Raw genomic sequence first — 23,517 nt, forward strand, 5'->3', positions numbered from 1 at the left:
ATTTCATTTAAATGTTGTTACAATACAAAACTGCCTTTCTATCACAGAACTAGCTAATAACTCCTCTTCCATTCCCTTTTTAATACCAACATAAGCATACTCTTCATTTCAGTTTGTGTCATTTCTGGCTGCTGCCAAATACTGAATATTTTAATTGCATTTTTGACTCTGCCATTGGGAACCTTGATATTTCATTACAAAGAGACACTGAGATAGGAGACAAAACTGGGAAGGAGTTTTATCAAGTCAGTCTCAGTCCTGGTCCCTGCCACCGTTTGAATACAGAGTATCATCGTTCCTCTTCTGGTTTGATTCCGCCTCTTCAGTGATCCACACAAAAATAACCACAAAATTGGATCTGTGCCCTTTTTTCCCTTATTCATAGGCTGGGGGTTTTTTGTTCAAGGCAAACTCTCACCTTCCTGGACCTGCACGTAATGCCTGAAGTGCTCTGCTCTGTCTAAATTATTTTCCTCACTCTTTGATGACAGAGTGAATATTTTGCAACATTTGTTGATATTTTGATCCAGAACATTTCCCAGGCATGTGAAAGTTCCTTATTTAATAATATTTTTACTATTAAATAATAATGTCTGAATTTTAAAAAATTGTAAGCAGCAGAATAAAACTTCTGTCCCCAAGAGTGAGATTTTATGATCTACAGTGTCATAGTCCATCTGGGTCCTTCATGCTTCAGCTGCATGAGAATTTTGAGGAATTTTTGAAGCACAGGCATAAACCTGAGCACTTTCAGATGGCACATCAAACACTCTTATCTGGGCCCAAAGTGGTTTAAGCCGCAGGAGAACATGCTTGAGTCCTCTCTGTGCCAATAAGGTTGTAATTGCTGTTTTGTGCTACAGTGATAGCATAAAATTTTATTTGATTAATAAATAAATAAATAAAAAAAATCTGCCTGGGTGGGTGGCAGGGCAGCTGAATACAGACAAGATCTGAATGTGGGTAGTTGAAAGAGAACACCACAGAGATGCTTTTAGAAAACTTCATTTTAAACTATCAACACATCCACTCAGTATATTAAACATGCAAGTGCGGAAATAACTCTTCCTTCCCTATACCCTGATGACTAGACAACACAGTTCTGGACTCCAGGCGTAAGAGTACTAAAGCAGTAAAATACACTTTAATGCTAAACAAACAAAAAAAAAGAACACAAATCTTAAAAGTTTAAATCACATAATCCCAAATCCATCTCTTAATTCCGCTGATTTCAATCAAGTAACTGAATGCATGGGACCTCACAAGTCTAATAAAATCCTGATAGCAAGCTTCCATGAAACAAGGATCTTATCTGTTGAAAGGTCATACGATCTGTTGCAGAAGAGTGTTAGATCTGTCACCTCTCTATCTCATGACAAATATTGAAGCATCTGCAAACTTTAAGCAGCAGACCAACTCTCACTGTATGTACAGCATATAAATTTCAAGAACTTTTAACATGTGAAGTCAAAAGGAGCTTCAGTTTTTAAGTTAGCATTTCAAGTTATTTAGGACTCCTAAATTAGTACTGATTTCCCCCCTGCCCAAAGCTCCAGGCTGATAGTGTGTGCGACGGAGTCATTCCCAACTGTTAACTAAAGGAAGAATGAAATGTCGCTAAATATCATATTCTTGCGTACATGCAAATTCTATGTAGATGATCAAGTCATCTTGGAAGACAACATACTGGCAGGCAGCATACATTTAAGCTTCCCCAAAAGCACATGATCATTAATCTTCTCCTGGAGGATTTTACATAAATCTGACAATTTCTGCTCCCACCAGTAATGCTTATTTATTAAACCCTGACTGGACTTCAAGCTATCGTTTTGAAAAGAAAACAACTTGCCTCCACAGAAAAGCAATGTTTCATCCTAGTTGTCTAGCAGGGAGTCTTTGATTTTTTGCACTTTCAAGTTTGGGTTTTTTAGCAGCCCATCTAAATAAATAAATAAATAAGTTAAATCCTCCCCAAACCAAAGCAAACCCCCCAACCAGGAAAGGCAGGCAGGCGGGATGCTCACAAGCACGGTGCGGTTAGCAGCCAGAGGCAGCATACATGCTTAGACACACAAAGCAAATAACATTTGAATATTCTTGCCAAATGAGATTATGTGTTTGTATATCTCCTTCTCTCACACATGCAGAAACACACATTACACAGCAAATAATGCTCACAGAACAGAACAAAGCCCCTTTGTTATTGTTCCGTAAGGTTTTGCAAAATCCCCTTCTTTGTCTAAAACTGAACTAATAATGTTGCTCGAGCCCTGATGATCTAAATATACAAACCTTGTACACAGAAGTAATATAGATTTCTTTTAGAATGACAACATTAGAAAATACAGACAAGCTTTTGTGAACAGAAGCCTCAATTTACAAGCATCTTTATTCGGGGGGGGGACTAGTAAATACTGCAGCCATTCAAGTGCAGACACTCTGAAAGGACACAATTGGAGCTTAAGGCTTACCACATCCAGCTGTGTTTTAACAGACTCTCTTACGGTTACCTCCCCCCAAATGAAAGTGCTAATACCAATACAATTAAAACACCAGCTTCAATAAAAAGCACCCAAAAAATGTCCAAACACCAGCGAGTTATATGTTTGCTTTTCAATCCTCAGCACCTTCAGAAGAATGTTAGCGTGAATGAAGGAAAGGTGCTTAAACACCAAAAAAGGCAGCTTCACAATTATAACTGAACCAAGTATCACACTGAAAGGGATTGTTCACGTAGCACTCTAACGAGGAGCCTCTACAGCAGCCTCTCTTGACAGGCTGCCCTGACGTACATATTTGTTTTGCAGGGCTTAACAGCACCCCTACAATGAACTGTAAGATACTGCCAAGATACTATGCTGACAAGGCATTCTCCTACCTGAAGCTTCATTTTCCAGCATGAATGCATGTGTGTATCCTCAGTGTAGCTTCCTCTGGTTGCATGACTCCTGTTATTCAGACTAAAGAGACGGAGCTGTGTAAGCAGAGCTGCTGACTGCCCTACATTTGCCTGCAGATGAAGAGAAAGAGTTGGTGCTGTACTTGCCTGGGCTTGTTTAAGCCCCCTAAATATAATACTAGTGTAGCTCAAACTAGACTAACTACTTCCTCCAGCTGATCCCAGTGAAAAGAGCTTGTGATGAATAATGCATGAGAACTCCTATGAACACACTCCATTCCTTGCAGCAGCTCATGCCCACCTCTCCCCTTTTCCTGAAAGCAATCCCTAGCAATTTTTTTGTTCTATGAAGCATAAAAATTCTCCCAATGTCCAGAGCAGGGAGGATGCCCCTCCCAGATCCATTTTCTTTCCTCCACTCGTTAGTCAAACTAATAGATCTGGTGATTTATTTTTTTTTTTTAAGATAAAAATCTGCGCAGCTAGAAGCCAAAGAAAACATGATAAGCACAGAGCCATATGTCTGGACTACACAATCCTAGTCAATTCAGTTGCTTAGTAATTAATTTTTCTTATTCTTAAGGGCTGTGATGCGAGAGGCTGTATAAAAAGATGAACAGCAAAAACTGAGAAAGAATGTGACAGACCAGAAAATAATACAGCACAAAGAAGGTGGAAAAAAAAATGCCTGCTGTAGCTGGCAAGTTCAGTTGACTGTTTAGAGAGAAAAGATACTGCTTAGGAGAACTTGGTGGGCGGAAGAATATGGGGGATAAATTCACATGCTGCTTTTCTTGAGCAATAAATTCCGCTATGTCAGTACAACTTTGCAAGCTAACTACAAAAATCACTTACTTTCAGATATTCTTCCAAAGAGTGAACAAACCCAGGACTAATTTGCAAGTATTTTATTTGCAAGTGCAATTACTGCAATAGGAAAATGTCAATACATGCCACTTGTGGTTTCAGTCCTATTTCTCAGAATTGTTTTGCTTTGATTTCGCTGTTAGATACACAATGAATTATTTGGCATCTCTTTATCAGTTACCTGCTGCAATCCAAGTGACATTGCTGTCTTAACACAACTGACAAGGCTCTTACAAGCCATTAGCTGCCTGTAAAGGAAACGTGGCTTTAATGTTACCATTTGCAGTGAGAGAGTGTGTGCAGCTTCCTAAACCCTGAACCACAGCTTTTCAGTTTGGGCATAACTTAACTCTAGACATCTCTGAGGCTGCATTTTTCAGGTCACATCACAGCTCAGCGACAGTCCCTGCTTTCTACCCCCACCTCAGGTGACTTACGCAAAAAAAGACAGCGAAAAGGTGAAGACAACTGAGAAAGGCCAAAGAGAAAGAGATACTCAACACATTGGAGTGACCTAGTGCTCAGCCATGACTGGTGGTTATTTTCAAAAGTACTCCTCTTTCACCTCTGCTAAGGATCAAAGCTAAACTTAGGATTCTCCAGATGACACTATCCAGGCAGTAGCATTTATGGTCACACTTTGCCTAGGATACCTCTGACCCTGGGAATGCTATACACACCACAAGGCAGAGGAGGGGATTTCCCTTCCCTTCAACTGCACTTTTCTCCAGACCAACTCCATCTTCTCACCCTCAGCAGCTCCTTGCCCCATCCACTTCTAAACTGAGGTTTTCAAATGACAGCACCATATTCAAAATTCAATTTTACACAAAATTACACGGTACAAGCCTTGTGGCCAGGGCCACTCTGTACGTAACTTTGTTTCTCATACTCAAGGACAACACCCTGAGCTAGACGGACCTTCTGTCTCATCCACCACAGCTGGTCCCATATCCTCAGCACTCTGCAGAATTTGCTGTTTCTTCCTCCCCCCAGACCAAATATTTCTTTTCAAAAAGGAAAAGCACAATACAAAATCAAATCCACACAAACATTATCAGAGCCATAAACAAAGGCTGGGGAAATGCTTCACTTACCAATACGCTATGGATAAACCTCAAGGAGGCAAAGCTTCCTAATATTTAAAAACACAGCCCTAACGTCCTCCTTCAGCTCCTCCACCACAATTTTAAAAATGGGAACCAAGAAGCTTCCAGAGAATTAGCAGGGCTGCCTGAAGTGAGAAGGTGGAGGCTCTGCATTAACCCAGCCTTGTACACCACAAATTCAAGGAATGCGATTGGGCTGAACATGACAGATGCAGGAGGGCTGCTTCATGGAGAGATCTTCCATTTCTGCAAAGGATGCTAAAAGGGCTACACCTTGTTAGAGGTAACATAATCACATGGCATAACTCAGATTCTACACTATAAACAAACAGCAGATTAAACAGCTGAAGTGAATCATTTAGAGTGCAATCTTACTTTTAAACTTAATAGTTTTTAAACAGGGTATGTTACATTCATGTCTATACAACTGACTCAATTTCAGAAACCGCAGCAAATAGTAAATAATAAGCTGCAAGATTAGCTCTGTCAATGGCTGGGTTCAAAACTCATCCCCCTATTTTCATACCAGATGAGCTTCTGCTAAACAACAGAATGCTCTTCCCTCTCCACGCCTGCCTTGCAGACTCTCCTGCAGTCTCACAGTGGTGCCTGGTTTTGGCTCACACAAGACTTGTGCAAAAAGCACTTTGTAAACAAAATCTCTGCCTTAGTTCAACCTAGGCAACTGCACCGCCATGAATTCACTCTCCAGATGTTATCTTTAATATCTAAAAGATAATGTTGAATTCTGAGGTGTTTTTTTTTTTCCCCAAGGGCTGTAACTCTGAGGCTAATGGAAATGGATTGCTGGGGGAGGATGGGCGATGACACACATGATAACTGCCATAAACACGTATTTGTGAAGCTTTATGTACAGGGAAGTATGTATTTAGGCTCAATTAATAATTTTATAGAGTCCTTTGGATACTTACCCTCTTCCTCTTAGTACTTCAGGTTAGTTCAAAGGTTATGAGGGTTTGTTTCCAAATTCAACAGGTATATTACCATTACAAAGAATTATAGGAACGCAGCAGGCTGGAAAACAAATCCAGTTTAATTACATTCTGCACCAGCATTTCACCGATGGACTCTCAGCAGAACTACACCTACATGTGGCACATAGGACTACTCCCATGACACCAGGTGTTATGAGTAAGTTTCCAGGAGAAGCAAACCAGAACACAGATGAGCATGACAGTAATTAAACACTTTTTATTATTTCAGAACATTCTCTCCTTTGGGTACTCAAATTAAAACATATGAGAAAATTAAAGCTTATCTGCCTTCTAAAAAGCGTCCTTCATAAGGATTTAAACAAAAAAATAGTGCTTCCTAACTTTTTAAAGAATAATGAGCTCAAATGTTTTCTGAATCCATCCATTTATTTAATGTAGCATAAAAAGTTTGTGTTTCTAAAAACCTAATGTCTGAAAACGATGGAATTTACACTGATTGTCCATTTAAAAACACCCATCCATACACAATTCCCCCAATTCCTATGTATCACAGCTTCAAAAAAAAAAAAAAAAGGAAACATGGATATTGACAGTCTAAAGCCACATGGCAAACAACTCCAAAGTGACATGAGTTAATGAGGTGATACCTGACTACTTAGGCTTAACATACTGTTGAGTCTTGCATCCCCAAAATAAAGCAATTTGGGGTCTTTTTCCCCCATCAAATATTAAACATTCTATTATGTAATAAAATATTGGAATTTAACCAATATGTTAATTCTTACATTTATGAGGCTAAGAAGAGCAGTTTAAAAATTAATGGCATTCTGATGAACAGCTTTGTATTTATTTAAAGTTAACTGCATTTTGTAGCATTCTCCTGCATGCCCGAACAATCATGTTGCCACCATGAAAGGAAAAGACATAGGAGAGGGCTGACCAAAGCAAGAACTGTGCTAGCAAAATCATCTTTCATTCATGCGCGCTTATTAGGTGAGACTTGAAATAGTATGTATGGCTTCAGCTCACAGACACATCACTTCATTACGTGCTTATGCTAGGGGCCAAGCTGAATAATTTTGTTAAGTATTTAGCTACTGGCTGGCCAGTTAATTTTACAGTCAAATCTTGTACAGTCTATTTAGTTTCTCCCATTTTTAAATAACTGCAGCCTCCTGGGGAAATTCTCTAGTAGACCATCTGCTCGTTTCCTATAAATCCTCCTTTCAGACCTTACGCAAATTTCCAAGCTGCCAATCAGAACTTCTTTGATGTCTGGGTAAAAAAAAACCAACTCAACTATTCTGAACTGAAAGGGGCAGCACAAAAAGATCAGTTATCCCCTGACCAGTAAAATAACAATTGCAAAGTGGGCCATTTCTCTGCAGCGCATCTCAAGCAGCAGGTACACCTTCAGTGGGATGAGCGCTTATGGTCCTCCCTGGCCACAGGTTAGGAAAGGATGGTCATGATCTAGGGACAATTTATCTTGCATTTTTAGCTCATTTATTCTCTCCTAAGTTTCTGTGTGCCCGAGCACCTTGTTTGTGACCATCTCAGTTGGTACTGCCTGGGAACAGCTGATGGATGTTTCCCAGGTCTGACCCCAAAGGAGGGTGGAGGGAAGGAAGAACCAATTTGGATGGCAAAAGCACAATGGCAAAAAGGTGGGATGAGGAGATGTTAAATACCAAGCAGTGTTTCCTGTCCATGAACTCACATAACCACACTTGTGCAAGTGCTGCAGTGCTCCTCTCTGGTTTATGCAATGCTGCAGGCTGTGCAGACCCAATGTTACACCAGACTTTTTCCAAACAAACAAGGCCAGAGGGAGTTTCAGCAATCAGAAACACAATGAAGGAGCTAACAGACTTGGATCCAGCAGATGTTTCTCTGAGCTTATGTGAATTTAACAGCGGAAAAAGATGAGGATTTTGTATGTATTTTAAATGAAATTAGCACCAGCATCTGAACTCCGTACCAGGCATTAACAAATACCACAGAACATCCCATGCTGCCATGGAACAGGCAGAAAGACAGCAGTACCTCTAGGCAGGAGCTGCCTTTTTGCTGCTGCCTGTGCCTAGTTCAAATACTTGCCACCGCAGCAGTACATTCACAACGCTGCAACGCAATGTAATAGTGCTTACCCAAGTACTGTGGGTGTCACTAATGCACCTACAAGAGTGGGGTGTAACAATACGGCCTGTAGAATTTTTCCAAAAAGCATTAAAAGATTGATTCCAGAAAAAAAACAAAACAAAAAAGCAACAACACACCAAATCCTCAAAAAGGACTTCACAACTTCACACTAGAGGAAACTGGGTGACTGAACATGAAATAAAAAAATCAAGAAACTAAGTGGCGTATTGAGCTTCCTAAATGGTTTTACTTCCCCTCACATCTACAGTTTGGGCTCTTTCTTCTGCTTTTTGGCCTTAGAAAATATAACTGAGTTCAGAATAGTGGATTACACACAAGCTTTCCCCAACAAAACCACACTTGCAGGAACTAGTTAACAGACTTTCACAAACATTTGAGAAATCTAAGAAAAAAAGTAAAAAACAGAACTTTGTTATAAAAAGGAACTGTAAGAGCTTCCTCAGAAGTTCTTTAAAAAAAACCAAACCCAACCCCCCATCAGATTCAAAACTCATGACAGCTAAAACCCACCTAAATATTGCACAAGGAGAATTCACCAGAAAGGATGTAACAGACATGTTGGTCATGGCTCTGCATTAAACAGTCCCAAAAATTCTGGTTATAAACTAGAACCTCAGGCTTCACAGTTATTTCTGTCCTAATGACTGAACTGAAAAACAGCAGGGCCATAAAAATAGGCTGATCTCATCTGCCTTCCCTCACTCTGTAATCCACCAAGACTTGTGTGTGCCTTGGCTGGGTTTACTGCAGGTAGCCAGACAGAAGCCAGTTTTAAAGGAGGACTTCAACGATCTACTTCTTGTGTTCCTGTTGGTTACCCCACAGCATCTGTGGGGACAGACAGTGCAGGAGGCATCAGAGCCTGCTGCCGAACTGTTGGTGGTGGATGTGCGAGTCAAGGGACCGTGGTGGACATTTTCTGGAAGAGGATAAATCCTCAGAGGGGGCCAGAGGATAGATACCTGGGTTTTGCTGGATGAGACACCTGCAAATGGCACTTTCAAAGTAGTTCCTTTAAATGAGTAGCTGTAGCACCAGAGGTGGGGAGATGTCAAAGAGAAGTCTTTAAGGAACTGCAGGGCTCTTGTAATGATTAGCTACCTGCTACAGGCTTTACAGGTGGGCTTCTTTTGGAAAGGTCAGACTGAAACCAACAAAGTTGCTAAAGTATTTAGATCCAGGTATCAGAATTTGTGAAAGAAAATATCTGGATCTGGAGATGATGCTTAGCAGCACATTCAGTACATATTTTTGAACTCTCACGGGGCAGTAGGAGCATTCCTGGCAGACTGGAGGCAGAGCAGCAGGGCCAGGCAGAGACTAAAACTGGGAACGCTTTCAGGAGATAAGCAGCTGCTACCAGTCCTGTTCGGCGTGAGACCAGGTGGACTGGGGGGAGTTCAAAATGCTCATAAACGTAGGAGCAACAGCAGTGCTGTGCTCTCTGCTGTATCCACATTCAAAAAGAAACAGAGGTTTATAGATGATAAAGGGGAAAAAAAATAGAACAAAACAGCATGGTGTGGACACGATACAGCAGGAACTGAAGGTCCGAGGGGAACAATGCAGCCCAGCCACGGAGATCCTCTCTCTCTCCCTAGCTGCATTTGTGGGAAAGGCCCAGTTTCCCATGGAAACTGCAAACTCCTATACTCCAGTCAGTTCATTCGAGTAACCATTAGGAAGCATCTTTCAAAGCGGCATTATTTACTCAAGCTCCAAAATACACCGAACAAAGGGTGTAAAACAAGGCCTTAATACCTGGGTGCATTACCCACTCCCAAAATTCTCTCTGCTAACTCTTGCAGATGAAACATCCCTCACACCAGCTGAGCTCAGGATGCAATTGGGATAAAGCGCTGTCTTGCCGCAGACATGCTTACCCTATCTATTTTGTTGGGGTTTTTTGCCAGCCTATTATCTCCTCTTAACACTTCCCTAGAGTCTGTTTTAGCTCACCAAAACTCCCACCTTCACTATGTCTGATATGGTGGAGCATTTAGTTTTATTTCTTTTCCCAAATGTTTCCATCTAAAATGGAACAAATTATAATGATAAAAAACATGTTAAATGGTGAAAACGTGACTCCAGACAGATCTGAAGTTGGCCTTGTCAAGGCAGAATCAAATGAAGATGTTTCTGCTGGTTCCACAAGATCAGTGCTAAGCCAGGCATTAGGCAATATTTTCAGTACTCATCTGGAAATGAATTTATGAAAAGAACAACATAGGAAAGTCGCTGCCAGTTACATTTACCGGTGACACAAAGCTTAGCAGGGTGCTAAAAATGATGAGGTTTACAGCCACTTTACAGACACTGAGCATCTGAAATTGATTTGGGGGAAAAAAACCCCTGTACTCAAACTGCGTTATATTTTCACCAAATCAAAGTGACACAGGCTGTAACTGCAAGTTATACAGGCTTCAGCCTATAAAGCAGGAGTACAGTAAAGGGTTTAGGAAGCTGCAGTGAAGTGACAACTGGAGATAAAACCTGAATGGGTCTGAGGTCAGGATCAGTGCCGCTCGCCACTGCATTATAGCAAGCAGAGATCAGTTTTCCCTCTGAAGTCCAGCACTGCCAAGGTAGGTGCTGGAGAACTGAGGGAGAATACCACTAAAACCCTAAAAGCAAGAGAAGCACAGCTTGCCTTGTAATCAAGACACTTGCACCTTCAGTGTCCCAATCTTCCCCTTCCAGTAGAAGGAGAGGGGGCTGAAAAAGATCTCCTTCCATCCCTCACTCCGCCCACACATTTTCAAGGCTGTAGGAAACACCCTACTAGGAAAGAACAAAGATGTTACCTGTAAGTTTATTTAAAAAGTCGATGACCTAACTTATTTGTAAAACACACTGATAGGTCCAAAAGCACAATTCAAGAGCCTGTTTCAGTTAATGGAGAAAGAGCCACCAACAACCAGCATCTGAGAGCTGAAGCCAGAAAAACTCAGAATTAAAAAATGAAAGTTGTGTGTGGTTTCCGTAAACTGCGATGGTGGTTGGCATGGAAACAAACTGAGTAAGATAGAAGATTTACCCTTCATCTTCAAGTCAAGGCTGGAAGCTGAAGTGCCTCTTCCAAATACCATGAGTTATGGGTTCAATGTACGTCGCATCTAGTTACCCCTGTAACACAGGTCACCACAAGTCAGATCTGGCCAACCCTGCTGGCCTTCAACGTCACAAACTTCAAAGGACTCATTAAAATAAAACACGCCATTTTCAACCAGACCGATGGGAAACAGTTTGGTGGTGGAAGGTGCTGCTTTTGTGCTGCTGATTTCAGTTAGGAAGCAGGGCAATCAGTCCTTTATTACTAGTGCCTACAGATACATGAATATATATATATTTTAGATAGCTATGTTCTGCTTTGCATATTAAAAAATTACATACAAAATAGCTGTTGTTTTTTAAAATTTAATCTACACTCCAAAATGCCTTTCCCTCTTCCACATGAACTTCATGATTGTATGATGATACATATTTTTTACTTGGCAATTTGAATGTAAGCCCAATAGTCAAGGTTTTCAGATTACTCACAGAAGAAAACCAGTTCAGTTCCCAGCTGTAAGGGGAGAGGGTATCTTTCATTACTTTAAGCACAAATTAACACTGGCAGTGCCCAGTGGCCCTAATTTACAAGTGTTTCCATTAAGTACCCCAGCGATTCCCTTTTAAGCGCTTAACTCCAAATAGCTATGGTTTAAAGTTTACAGGTAAGCAGTAGCTGTGTTTCCCTCTTCCCAAACATCCCAACCTCTTTGTGTGAAAACAGAAACATCCTATTTAGGGGTCAGTTCCACATTTCTGCCTGCAATGTTTCAGTAACTCCAGTGTCTCTGGAGTACCTGATGCTTATCAGCAGCCAAAGGGGAAGTCACACTGCAGCATTTCATGCGGAATGAAGCTGTTTAACTGCTGTTACATTAACCAGCTCAGAGAAATTAAGATGCAAAAATCAGTGAATGTTTCACTTGGTTGCATACGAGCCTGCTTTGCAATCTTTACCCTAGTAATGTGCTTTCAACCATCTGTATTACAGTAAACATAACTAAAGAGGACTGAGGGGGAAAAAAAACCTCAAACAGCAACTCTTTCCTATTGTCTGGGATCAATCAAATGTTTTCACTGTTGTTATGCTTAAAAACTAAAGCCAAAAAAGATCATGTAATACACTTGCTTAAGGAAACAGTGATGTTTGAAACTGAACAATCCAGAAACCACCTCCTCTGACATCTACTGCTTGGGAATAGTTGCTAGAAATAGGCAGGCAGATGATTTCCAGAAAAAACTGCGCAACTGACGTGGGGTTTGTGCATCCAGCCAGAGCTGACTAAAACATTCCCTGTTCTGAAACTTTCCATTCAGGAAAAGCTACCAATGTGTGTTACAAGGCTGCTCTTTGACCACTTTAAAGGGAAACATAAAAATCAGTTGGGTAGTTAGTATTCAAAAAAGCCAGAAGCAGCCCCTACACCTTTGACACCACCTTATTTTGGCTCCTCTCTCTAAATCCTAGGAAAAGGTTAATCTCATGCTTCTTTTAAGAATTTGATGCCAATCTGTAATTCTTATCAACATGTGATCGTAGGATTTAAAATATAGTATACGAAGAAGCTAAAGAAGAAAAAAAAAAAAAGTATCATACACTAGTCACTCCCATGGGCTGTATGGTAAAGTCTGGCATCAACATACACTGCAGAGGTTATAGGGCACAACTTCTCTTGTGTGCCATCAATCCCCTAAGGGCCTCAGAGGACTTAGACATGCCTGCTTCTGTTTCTGTCTGCCCTGGAAAGACAGTACTCAACTATGAAACTACAACTTTTTGTTGTACAACCATTCCCCAAACACTAGAAGATACACAGAGATCTGCTTCTTGCTCCTACCAAGCATCTTTTTTCCTCTGTTCAAGAGAGGTTAACTTCCCACACACAGGGAAGCACCAATCTAGCATGGGAGATGCTTCACAATAGCTCAAACTCGATAGACACTTTTGAAACGAACCCTGGTAGTGACTGAGCAGCTGTCCTGAAATAGCGTGAAAATGAGAAAGGACCGTATGGGATGCCGTTCTTCTAACTCATTTCTTGTTTTCCTAGTGACAAAGTACAGAAGAAAGAACACTATACTGGCTCAGAAAATCCTTGCTCAAATAACATGCCTCCGCACAGATTTGCAGTATAATGTGGGCAAGCTTTTAACGTCCATTTTTGACAGCTCTGTAGAAACTAATCAATTAATTAAATGGCTAATACAAAACTCAACTAGCAGAAGAAAGATCAACTACTTTGTTGCAAAAGATTTCCATGACTAACAAAAGTTCAAGGACAGAAGTCCACGCCTGATGATCAGTGTATATGTTTCTACTGCACACCACCTCTCCTTTCTGCGCTCATTTCTTCTTCACCTGCCTTGTGAATCAGGCCCACTTTAATCACACTTATAGAATTACAACCAACTAACCAGCATCCTCAGCAGCCACGATCTCAGATGTGCTGGGGTGTTTCCGATACGTATTCTGGGTTCTCACTTCCCTGTACGCTCAGGCCTCCTGCATCTGTTGCTGGAATGGCTCCTAGCCTGGCCTTGCCAGCTGAGGTCACCTCTCCTCTGATCTGCCACCATGGCTGTGCAGCATTTTGAACTCAGCCCTCAACATCTACTAGCTCACGCTCCAACTGTGATATGATACATTTAAAAGTGCACCTGAATTAAGATTAGCACCTCAAGGACTTCCTCAACCTCATCTGCTCTGCAAGTTTCCCATCTACTAAGGTCACACACTGTTCTTTGTATTTTTGCCTGTGAATCTCAAATCTGCTACAAGTATTTGCTAATATGAAGATCCTGATACACCCACATAGACAAAGGAACGGAAGCACAAAGCTGTTACAGCGGTGACTGCCAGCATGCAAGTGGGACAGGCTGGGCTGGAAGGCGTTGAGTGGCACACATGCGGCTAGACACTGGTGTTGGAGGAAGGCAGGGGTTCTCAGGAGGGGCTACCACTCAGTGTTTATACTAAGGGTGCTGGGAAGTACTACCTTACACCGTAATGGGATAATCCCAGCTCACAGGGAGGCGTCATGTGCCTCTTCACTTCAAACTTCTACTGGAGGAGTTAACCTCTAGGTTGGGAAAGAAATTTGGTATGTCCTGAAGCGGCAGACAATCTCTTGACAGATTAAGTGTGTATGTGTGGGTAACAGTGTTTAATTATGTGGTTATATACTGTTATCCCACTTCATGGGCATACTGAAGCTTGTCCAAGGAGGTTGGGACAAAGGGTAAACACAGTACTGTTACAAACAACCCTACATAAATATACTAAAGGTGACTGAAATTAGCTGACATGCCACATAAACCTGCTTCCTTTGTGGAAAGATCAAAATGTCTATTAAAGCTGTGGATATCTTGCACAGACAATCCTGCATGAGGACAGCTGCTATTTATATATAAACCTAGAATATCACCTCTGCAGTAGAAGTTAAACCTGCAATCAGAAGAATGAATGAACTGAAAGACTAGCAAGAAACACTTGTTTCTGATACTTTCCTCCCCATTGACAAGATCTCTCTGCGTGCTTTACAATAAGCACGTGAATCCGAGGGGTTACAAAACCACAACAGAATCACAACTTAAAGAAAGCTCTTGGACCTATGCTCTGTCAACTGGATGATATACTCTCCAACATTACAGCATATCATCTAAAGGAAAAACACTTTGCACAACCTATGTGCTAAAGAGCCATTAAATAAAGAACAGAACATATATAATTTTTTTTCTTTTTTCCTTAAGAATGGGCTTGAAGGTGAAAGCAAAGGCAAAACAAGTCTTTTGGCTTTTATATGAAGATACTGTAGATCCAGGTTTCATCTCACATTGGAAGTGCATGAGTCAAGAACAGGTGACAACTACAAATGTCTGTTTATAAGGTAATTCAAGAACATCCGGAAGCAAGTAATTTTTCACACCTAAAGCTATTTACAGTGTACTTTAAAAATAAAAATGGAGCCAAAAATTCTTCCAAAATCCCCACAGGTTCATTGAGATATTAAGTACAGTGTACTTAACTAAATGAACACAACCACACACTAGTTCCAGTTAACACAGAGTGAACTTAAGAGTTAAAAAAAATAATCTGATTGACTTTAAACATAAACATCCATAAATCCTTCTATGTCTATGAGATCCAGAGTAGTGATTTTCCAAGGTATAAGTACTTAAAAGCAGGTAATTAAATTATCCTTCAAGGCAGTAAGGCACACTGGAAATCTGTCTCCAAATCCAGCTTTGATATAGACACAAGTAGGTTACACAAAAAATTTAGATGTACAACCCATTTGTTTACTATAAGATCTTTGAAAAACCTAGGCATAAGATACAAACTTTTTACTGCAAATGTTCTAATGTTAAAACTATACCAAAACCTGTTTCTACATTCATAGAATCTGAGTGTATGAATAACTGTGCTAAACATGCACACTTGCAGTTACATCAACAGATGCGTAACATGCATGCAAAGCATTAAGTGACATGGTCCCAGGCTCTTGCCTCCAGCACTACACCCTTAAAGAACGTGATGGAAACACACAGCATCCACTCAGCACAGGGATGAAGCCAAATGCTGCAGATGTGAGAACAATTCTCTCCCTGACCCAGACAGCGACCTGTTGTTAGGTCCACAAGGAATTGGATGCAGCCTGCATTCAAGCATATGAAAAAATATAAACTAGCCACTTTTACTCATTTGCATCAACATCAAAGTAGCGCTCATTTACAGGAAGAGAGAACTAGGCTGTAAATAAACTTAAACCTCCACAAATAGGAGATCCCATTCTTCCCTTTGTCTTTAAAGATGTCAAAAATTCAGTTCTTGACTCCTAGAAAATGAAATTATGAATTGCAGCCACTGACCTCACAGAACACACATTTGGGCTTGCTCAGTTACAAAAGCATGCAGACTTGTAGCTCTCATGAAAAATCTCCATAAGCAGCTTCCTAAAACAGGAGCAATGTCTGCTACCAATGGGAAACATATTTAGTAGCAGATGACAGAACATCTCTTCTGGGACCAAGAAAAGCTGAATGGATCCCAAAGGTGGATTTTGTTTCTAAGTCTGAGGACTACTGACTCGGAAGACTGTACTCCTAGGAGCTTAGATTTCAGCAATGCACGGAAGAGCAATTTCTGAAGAATAACTTCCCCCCCGCCCCCATGAAGAATTCTTCATAAATGGCATAAAGGCCAAGCAGAATTACCTAAATCCAGGGGTGCAAATCTAAACCTATATATAGCTTCTCAGAAGTTAAACCTTTAAACCGCTCGGGTTCATGGTTTAAAGGGAAATCAGCAATTTGAAAGGTAGACAAAGTTTTTAAAACTCTGAAGTTAAGTACTTTAGGGGTACCACACCACAGCATGCCTCCCTGGCAGAACTGTTAAGTCTTTGTTCTACTCTGAAAAAAAACCCTGAACAAAACCAAAAAAAGCCCAAAAGAATGCAACCCCCCAACCTACTTTAACCATTTCACCAGGTAAAGAAACACACCTGTCTGAAAGAGCAAACCAACCAAGTAACTCGCTATGCATCAATGAGTGAGGCAAAACATCCTACAGGAGGAAAAAAATCCTCTGTACTTCTGGTGTCTCTCATTTCATTTACAGAAATTACCTTTAATGAACAAAGAACTTTAAAAATCACTTTGCAGAAACCTAACAGCATCACTTTAACAAAACAGTATACCCACTGGATGATGAAAATCACTGCAAAGTATGATCAGGGCCTTGTTTCATGCCTTTGTGGAGCTGCGATGATTTCAGTGGCACTCTGCACTGACACAGATAATTACACGCACATACAGCTTGCTGTGGGATAATGGCTGACACACTTCTTAGAAAGCAAACAAGGAAGCATGCTTTTCACAGAACGGTCAGGGTTGGAAGGGGCCTCTGGAGATTGTCTAGTCCAAACCCCCTGCTAAAGCAGGTTCATCCAGAGCAGGTTGCACAGAATCCTGTCTGGGTGGGTTTTGAATGTCCCCAGAGAAGGAGGCTCCACAGCCTCTCTGGGCAGCCTGTGACAGGGCTCTGTCACCCTCAAAGTGAAGACGTTCTTCCCCATATTCAGAAGGAGCTTCCCGTGTTGCAGTTTGTGCCCGCTGCCCCTTGTCCTGTCGCTGGGCACCACTGAAAAGAGCCTGGCCCCGTCCTCTTGGCACCTGCCCTCAAGATATTTGAAGACATTGACAGGTCCCCTCTCAGTCTTCTCCAGGCTGAGCAGGCCCAGCTCTCCCAGCCTTTCGTCACAAGGGAGATGCCCCGGTCCCCTCACTGCCTTTGCAGCCCTGCGCTGGGCCCTCCCCAGCAGTTCCCTGTCCCTCTTGGACTGGGGAGCCCAGCGCTGGACACAGCACTCCAGCTGCAGCCTCCCCAGCGCAGAGCAGAGGGGCAGGATCACCTCCCTCGACCTGCTGGCCATGCTCCTCCTAATGCACCCCAGGGTCCTTCTGGCTGCCTTGGCCACCAGGGCACACTGCTGGCTCGTGGGCAACTTGCTGTCCACCAGCACTCCCACGTCCTTCTCTGCAGAGCTGCCTCCCAGCAGGCCAGCCCCAGCCCGTACCGGTGCATGGGGTTGCTCCTCCCCAGGTGCAGACCCTACACTTGCCTTTGCTGGACTTCATCAGGTTCCTCTCTGCCCGGCTCTCCAGCCTGTCCCGGTCTCACTGAACGGCAGCGCAGCCTCCTGGTGTATCAGCCACTCCTCCCAGCTCTGTGTCACCTGCAAACGCTCTGAGGGTAGCTCTGTCCCTTCATCCTGGTCACTGATGAGTAAGTTGAACAGGACTGGGCCCAGTACTGACCCCTGGGGAACACCGCTAGCTACGGGCCTCCAGCTACGCTCTGTGCTGCTGGTCACAACCCTTTTGCCAGGGAAGAAAAAATTATAAACTCTAAAATCATGAGCTCAGAGCCAGGGCTGCCTATATGTAAAGCTGTTACACATTAACATACACCAGAAGTAGCCCCAGACCTGCAAATCACCACCACCAAAACACACTCGGCTATCACATAATTAAACAGCACCAGCCCTTCTCTTAGAAAACTGAAGAACAAGACTCAGCTTATTCAAGTGAACTGGTAATGAAAGGTAGACAGAGATTGTGTTAATATCAGAGAGGTGGTTTAAAAATTCAGGTTAATGTAACAGCTACAGATCACAATAATTAACTCTAAATTTCTAGTCTTCAGACACCAAAGCAAGAAGTTCACAGGCAATAAGCAGACAAAATCAAAACAGAGATTGTATGTGAATGAGTCTGATTACAAGCAAACAGCAAAATCTGAAACTTCCAAGTTTCTGCTCTGAAGCATCAGTACATAAAACTCTGCTGCCGTATCAACTTCTGTTAGATTTTATAATGTTTACTGAATTCTCAAAAAAGAGGGTTTTCTCCTCTTCTTCAAATCCCTTTCAGAAACCACTTCCCACAGTTTGCCTTTTGTAGTTCATCTCCACTCAGAAGCCATCTGCTCCTTTCCTCACACACACATGCTGTACACACTCCAAGACAAACACAATGCAGAATCAAATAGCGCAATCTGACTTTTTTTTTTTTTTTTTGTCAGAACTGCTTAAGCGGGAGCAGCTCCCTTCCCTCCCATCCCATCCCTCCTGCCTCCTCTCTTCCCACTTCGCTGGGGTTTGCTAGGAAGCAGCATGCTTTAGTGTCCAAGAGTGGGGCTCAAGAGGACCAGCTTCCCATCCTGCACTCAAGCACAAAGAGAGCAAATGGATTCGGGAAGGTCACAGCATTTTGCACATTTACTGTGATCGAGATGAAGCGATGCCTACATGCAGGGGGAAGACCCCTCTGCTCTCCACGCACCCCATGCCCATCACGTTCTGCTGCAGGGCTGGCTCAGCAGCATCAGCTGCAGAGTGGGACTCTGGCAAAGCAGTCGCTCTATAGGATCTACTAACAAATGCTTTCAGCTACTCAGCTTGTAGCTATACACCTCAAGCCCTTTAAAAGGCTAGCCAGCAGTGCTAGCCTTTTTTCAGACAGGGGAGGAAGGATAGCACAGGCACCCAAGGGACTTGCCCAGCACCTTCTAGCACGGCAGTAGAAGGCAAACAAATCCCATGCTCCAGACCACCGTTTTAATGCAGGCCTGGCTGCACTCTGTCTACTTCTTGCCAGTTTTCCAGGTACCACACAGAAGGGGAGGTTAGTGGTGCTCTTGCCAGGGTCATGTAGGAGAGAAGAAGCAAGCCCTGAAGTCAGCGAGGGGCAAGAATGGGACAGGGAGAAGGCAGGCATGCAAACGCAGAAAGAGCACCTCGGGCAGTCACACCAGTGCCGGAGGCCAGGATATTTATAGGAGTAAAGAAACAGGCAACACCCCATGAGAGCACATTTGCTAGGCCACCTGACAGCAACTGCCAAGTGCTATGCCCAGGCAGGGTTTTATGCAAGTAACAGTTCAGGTGTCTTAACAAGCACAAGAACAACTCTCCTAATATCCCAAAGGAAAGATCACAAGCAGCGTGGTGTTTAAGTGTGTACAAATGCACCCATGGAGAATAGAGAGGTGTTCGGTATGAAGCAGTTTCTCAAGCAATTTTCCTGTTTACTTGGTGCTCCTCATTAGACTTAACCTGCTAAAGGTAATCAGAGTGGAAGTATGTTTGGGCACCTGTTCCTACACTGACATGTTCCAAAAAAATCTGTTTTAGCATAGAAATCTGCCATGGAAATACCACCCTCTCAGCACAACAGCAACGGTACAATTTGAAAGGGTGTTACAACCATGTCAGTCACCTGGCGTATTCTCAAATGATGAGGTCTGGGAAGTATTCCTACCTGCTCCCAGACTGCAGAAACAAAAGCATTTTCACTGCAGCTCTTCACAGGTGCTTCCGTCACAGGTTGCCTGCTCTGTCAAAAATTTGTCTAATTTCTACTTTTTAAAAAGTGGGAAGTGTGACATCAGCTTTTTCTGAGAAATGCTTTATGATCCATAGAACAGGCCAAGTAAAAGCCAAGGTCTGAATTGTCACAAAAGGACTTTGCAATTCCCACTTTGAGGCTAAGCCTAGAAACAGCACAGCAGGAGATAAATTCTGCTTTCCATGGAAGACTGAAAGGATACTTGGACAAAATTTCTTTCATAGTTAACCAGTTTCTAAAGAAAGCAAATTTAATAAAGGAAAAATGCCAGGCTCAATGTTAATACATGACACAGCTCACATAAATCTCGGTATAAAAATAATAAGGGGTAAAATTCTCAAAGGATTTGCAGCCTGGCTGCTTAATGGATGATTTGGTTCAATGGGCAAGGAAAACCAAACACACACGCACACACACACCCTTTACAAATGCCTGAGTATTTGAATCCAATTCAGCCAGAGCCCACATTCCCAGGTCAAAGTCCATAAAGCGAATGGAAAAGTTCACACAGTGCTTCTGTACCTTAGAAACAGTGTACCAGCTCTTAAAGTATCACGCTGGATTCAACCATGTAAAGCATGCTCCTTCATATTGCACTACTGATCTATGACTAACAATTCTTACAAATGCCTCTATTGCTTTTTCTTTTCTTCTTCAAGTAAGTCCTGCTTTTCCAGTAAGATGTGGCTTATTTGAATCAATAGGCCATAGTGCCTTTCCTGTTACACGATGCAAGAGATCATTAAGAAGGCAGAAGAAATTTAGCAAGATGCAACACGATGAAGATTTCCCTCACCATAATTTCATCCAGCCATAGGATAGGTAGTCTGCTATCTCCTGGTAGTCATAGTATCTCCACAGTGACACCTTTGAGAAGCACCTGCAGATGATTGAGATCATCACAGCACCTCTGCTGAGCACGCAGCAGCCAGTACTACACAGCACTTAGAAGACAAGAAGACAGTTTCTCTAGAGCAGAGGACAGAAGGAAGTTTTGGTTATCAACTGGAAACTTGCTAGTTTAAATTTGACTAGCACATTCATCTGCTTCTGTGATAAATTCTACGTGATCTTTGATGACAACTGTTTTTCTTCTCAGTGGTGTAGACCTGGGAAGCAAGAGCACTGCGCACCCAACACGACTTGCACCAACACCTCATGATATCTCATTCAAACACTGATCCCGTCCATCCTGATCTGCTTACAAGATCTGCAGAGATCACAGCACAGGAGGCCACAACTGGGAAGTTACTCGCACACTCTTAGAAGAGCAGTGTAGAAGCTATTGCTCAGGGAGCTTCACTCGCTGCAGCAATGTACACTAAGAACTTGTGGTACACATCAGCCTACTTCAGCAAGGGAGACACAAAGCCCTCAAACAGGGAGTGCTGTAACACAACAAAACCAGTGCAACACCTCAACCACGTGCCAGCGTTGGTTCCTCATTTCCAATCCAAATCCTGACAGCTGTTAGCTTTTGGATATGTCAGGAAACATGACTGCTAGTGTGCTACCCACCAAACAGGGGCAAGGGGTGGGATGCTGTAGCATCTCACAAACAACAGAGTGACTCTCCCTTAAACCAGGTAAGTATAAAGCTGTTCCTAGTGAAGGATAAGTAAGAAGCTAACGATGGTTATTAATAGCCCTTAAAGCTAACAGTTCATCTGAGTTAAATGCAAGAGTAATAATCCCTTTATGACTTTCCCCATTTTTAGTGGGGGAATGGACAAAATGAAAGACTGCCATTAACAACAGTTTTCAACTATTTTAAATTTGAAAATTACGCTAACCTGAATCAGAATCTAGCAGGCTCTGCTATTTATATATATCACTGAGGACTCCAGCCAGAAATGGTAAGCAGGAACTCTGCTTTTTACCACCTCTTCAAATTCAGTAAGATTTTTGCTACAGACTTCCACAGGTATTGAATCTACATGTTAATCTGCCATGAGGTATGCCTAGGGACTATAGATCACCCACAACTGGACTGTAATGATAAAGGTGGTAAGGATTTCTTGCTATTCTTCACTGTTAGTCACAAATTAGTAGCCCAGAAAACTTGCTGTTGCAGCAAGGAAAACTATTTCTAAACCTGGTCAGGCCTTAACTGGAAATACAAGAGCTACACCTTGACCAGAACCATGAAAGAGAAGAAACAGATCTGCACTGTTCAGCTTGAGAATTTTTCCTCTGCACCTCTACTGCAAATATGGATAATTAGACACATCTATAATCACAAAAGATAAAAGAATAGGATATAAAGCATCCTCCTTCTGGAAAATAGGACAAACACTTGATTTTTCACAGACTGGCAAAGTTCTCTCTCTAGGTACATTGGTACTTCATTTTCTGCTGCTGTGCTTCTTGAACCCTTCCTCTGAAGGATTTCTTACAATGCAGGATGCAAGGGGAGAGAAGTCAAAGGTCCAGTCTGAAATAGCAAGGACAAAAGCAAGGCAAAATTTCATCTAATAGTTGACACTCTACCTTTATTCACTTTGGCATTAGCCAGAGCTTGGCAATAAACAGGGGAGATTATGTACGTGATTCTGCTCACTCTACAAAGCACACACCTGGCAATACACTTGGTCTAAGAACATAGGCTGGTATTACAAAGCAAACCTACATATTTATATCTGAAGTAGTAATACTGGTTTTGATTGTGGTTTGGTGTTTGTTTGATTTCATTCAGATTGGCAAGTGGCTTTGTACAACTCAAAACACTTCAAGACCACAGCGTACACAATTCTTTGAGGTGCTTACTGTTGTTCCTACACACAAAAGGTAAGGAGTGTTTCTATTACATAGTAAAGGTAAGGTAAGAAAACCATGACACTTGAATCAAACTGTGAAATGTTGCACCTGCTCCTGAAAAACTATTACATATTTTTGCAGAAATCCATGAGAACTGTGTCTAGGCCATGCACAACACAAAGAAATAACTACGAGCTGTGCTGCATCATGGGCAGTTATGCAACTGAAATATGAAAGTATTGAAGTTACACTGACTTTGTACTGAAGTTACAAAACTGAAGTGCAAATACCTTCTTTCTCAGTTTTACCTAGTGTCCTTCTCTTCTACAGCGAATGTTACCTAGGGCACAAAAAACATCAACTACTCAGCAGATTTGCTCAACACAGGATCATGATCACTTTGCGTGCTGCTCTTTACCTTGCAGTAGCTCCTATCTCAAACAGAAAACAGGCAGTCTGAAGTGATTAAATATATAGCAGCAATAATCTACAATTTCTTTCTCTTGCACCGTATCTCTCCTTTACTGTATAGTTCAAATATAAGCAAAACTCAGAGTCACAGCCAGTGGGTCCTGACTGCACCCAAGAGTTGTCAGGGACTCCGACTAGCAAGTAGCCTTGCATTGTCCTGACTGATGCAACACAAAATTTTAACTGGATTGGTCAAAGTCAGCACATTAACAACTCCAGCTCATTTGTTAGACCCAGCACTGAATGTTAACACCAGAAGCAATGCAGTTCACAGGAGTGGGGAAGAGCGTACAAGGGCTAGGCAGTGGCTTCCATGCACAAGAGCAGCTACAGT

The 23,517-nt window shown here is 42.1% G+C and overlaps 1 protein-coding gene across 13 annotated transcripts in view; it reads right to left on the minus strand.

Annotated features, from left to right (window-relative positions):
- Window positions 1–23,517, minus strand: part of MARCHF8 (membrane associated ring-CH-type finger 8) — a 99,398-nt gene that overhangs the window by 49,231 nt on the left and 26,650 nt on the right. For 7 of the 13 annotated variants that reach the window (XM_037399007.1, XM_037399011.1, XM_037399010.1 and 4 more), the window contains one exon: window positions 2,879–3,010. The exons of 4 other annotated variants lie outside the window; for them this stretch is intronic. In XM_037399007.1, the coding sequence (XP_037254904.1) occupies window positions 2,879–3,010 (132 nt within the window). Of the gene's footprint in view, window positions 1–2,878; window positions 3,011–5,807; window positions 5,911–11,031; window positions 11,121–23,517 lie in introns of all 13 variants that reach the window. 2 more of the 13 variants (XM_037399015.1, XM_037399016.1) reach the window with 2 other exon arrangements.

This window comes from Falco rusticolus, chromosome 9 (assembly GCF_015220075.1).
Source record: "Falco rusticolus isolate bFalRus1 chromosome 9, bFalRus1.pri, whole genome shotgun sequence".
NCBI classification, from domain to species: domain Eukaryota; kingdom Metazoa; phylum Chordata; class Aves; order Falconiformes; family Falconidae; genus Falco; species Falco rusticolus.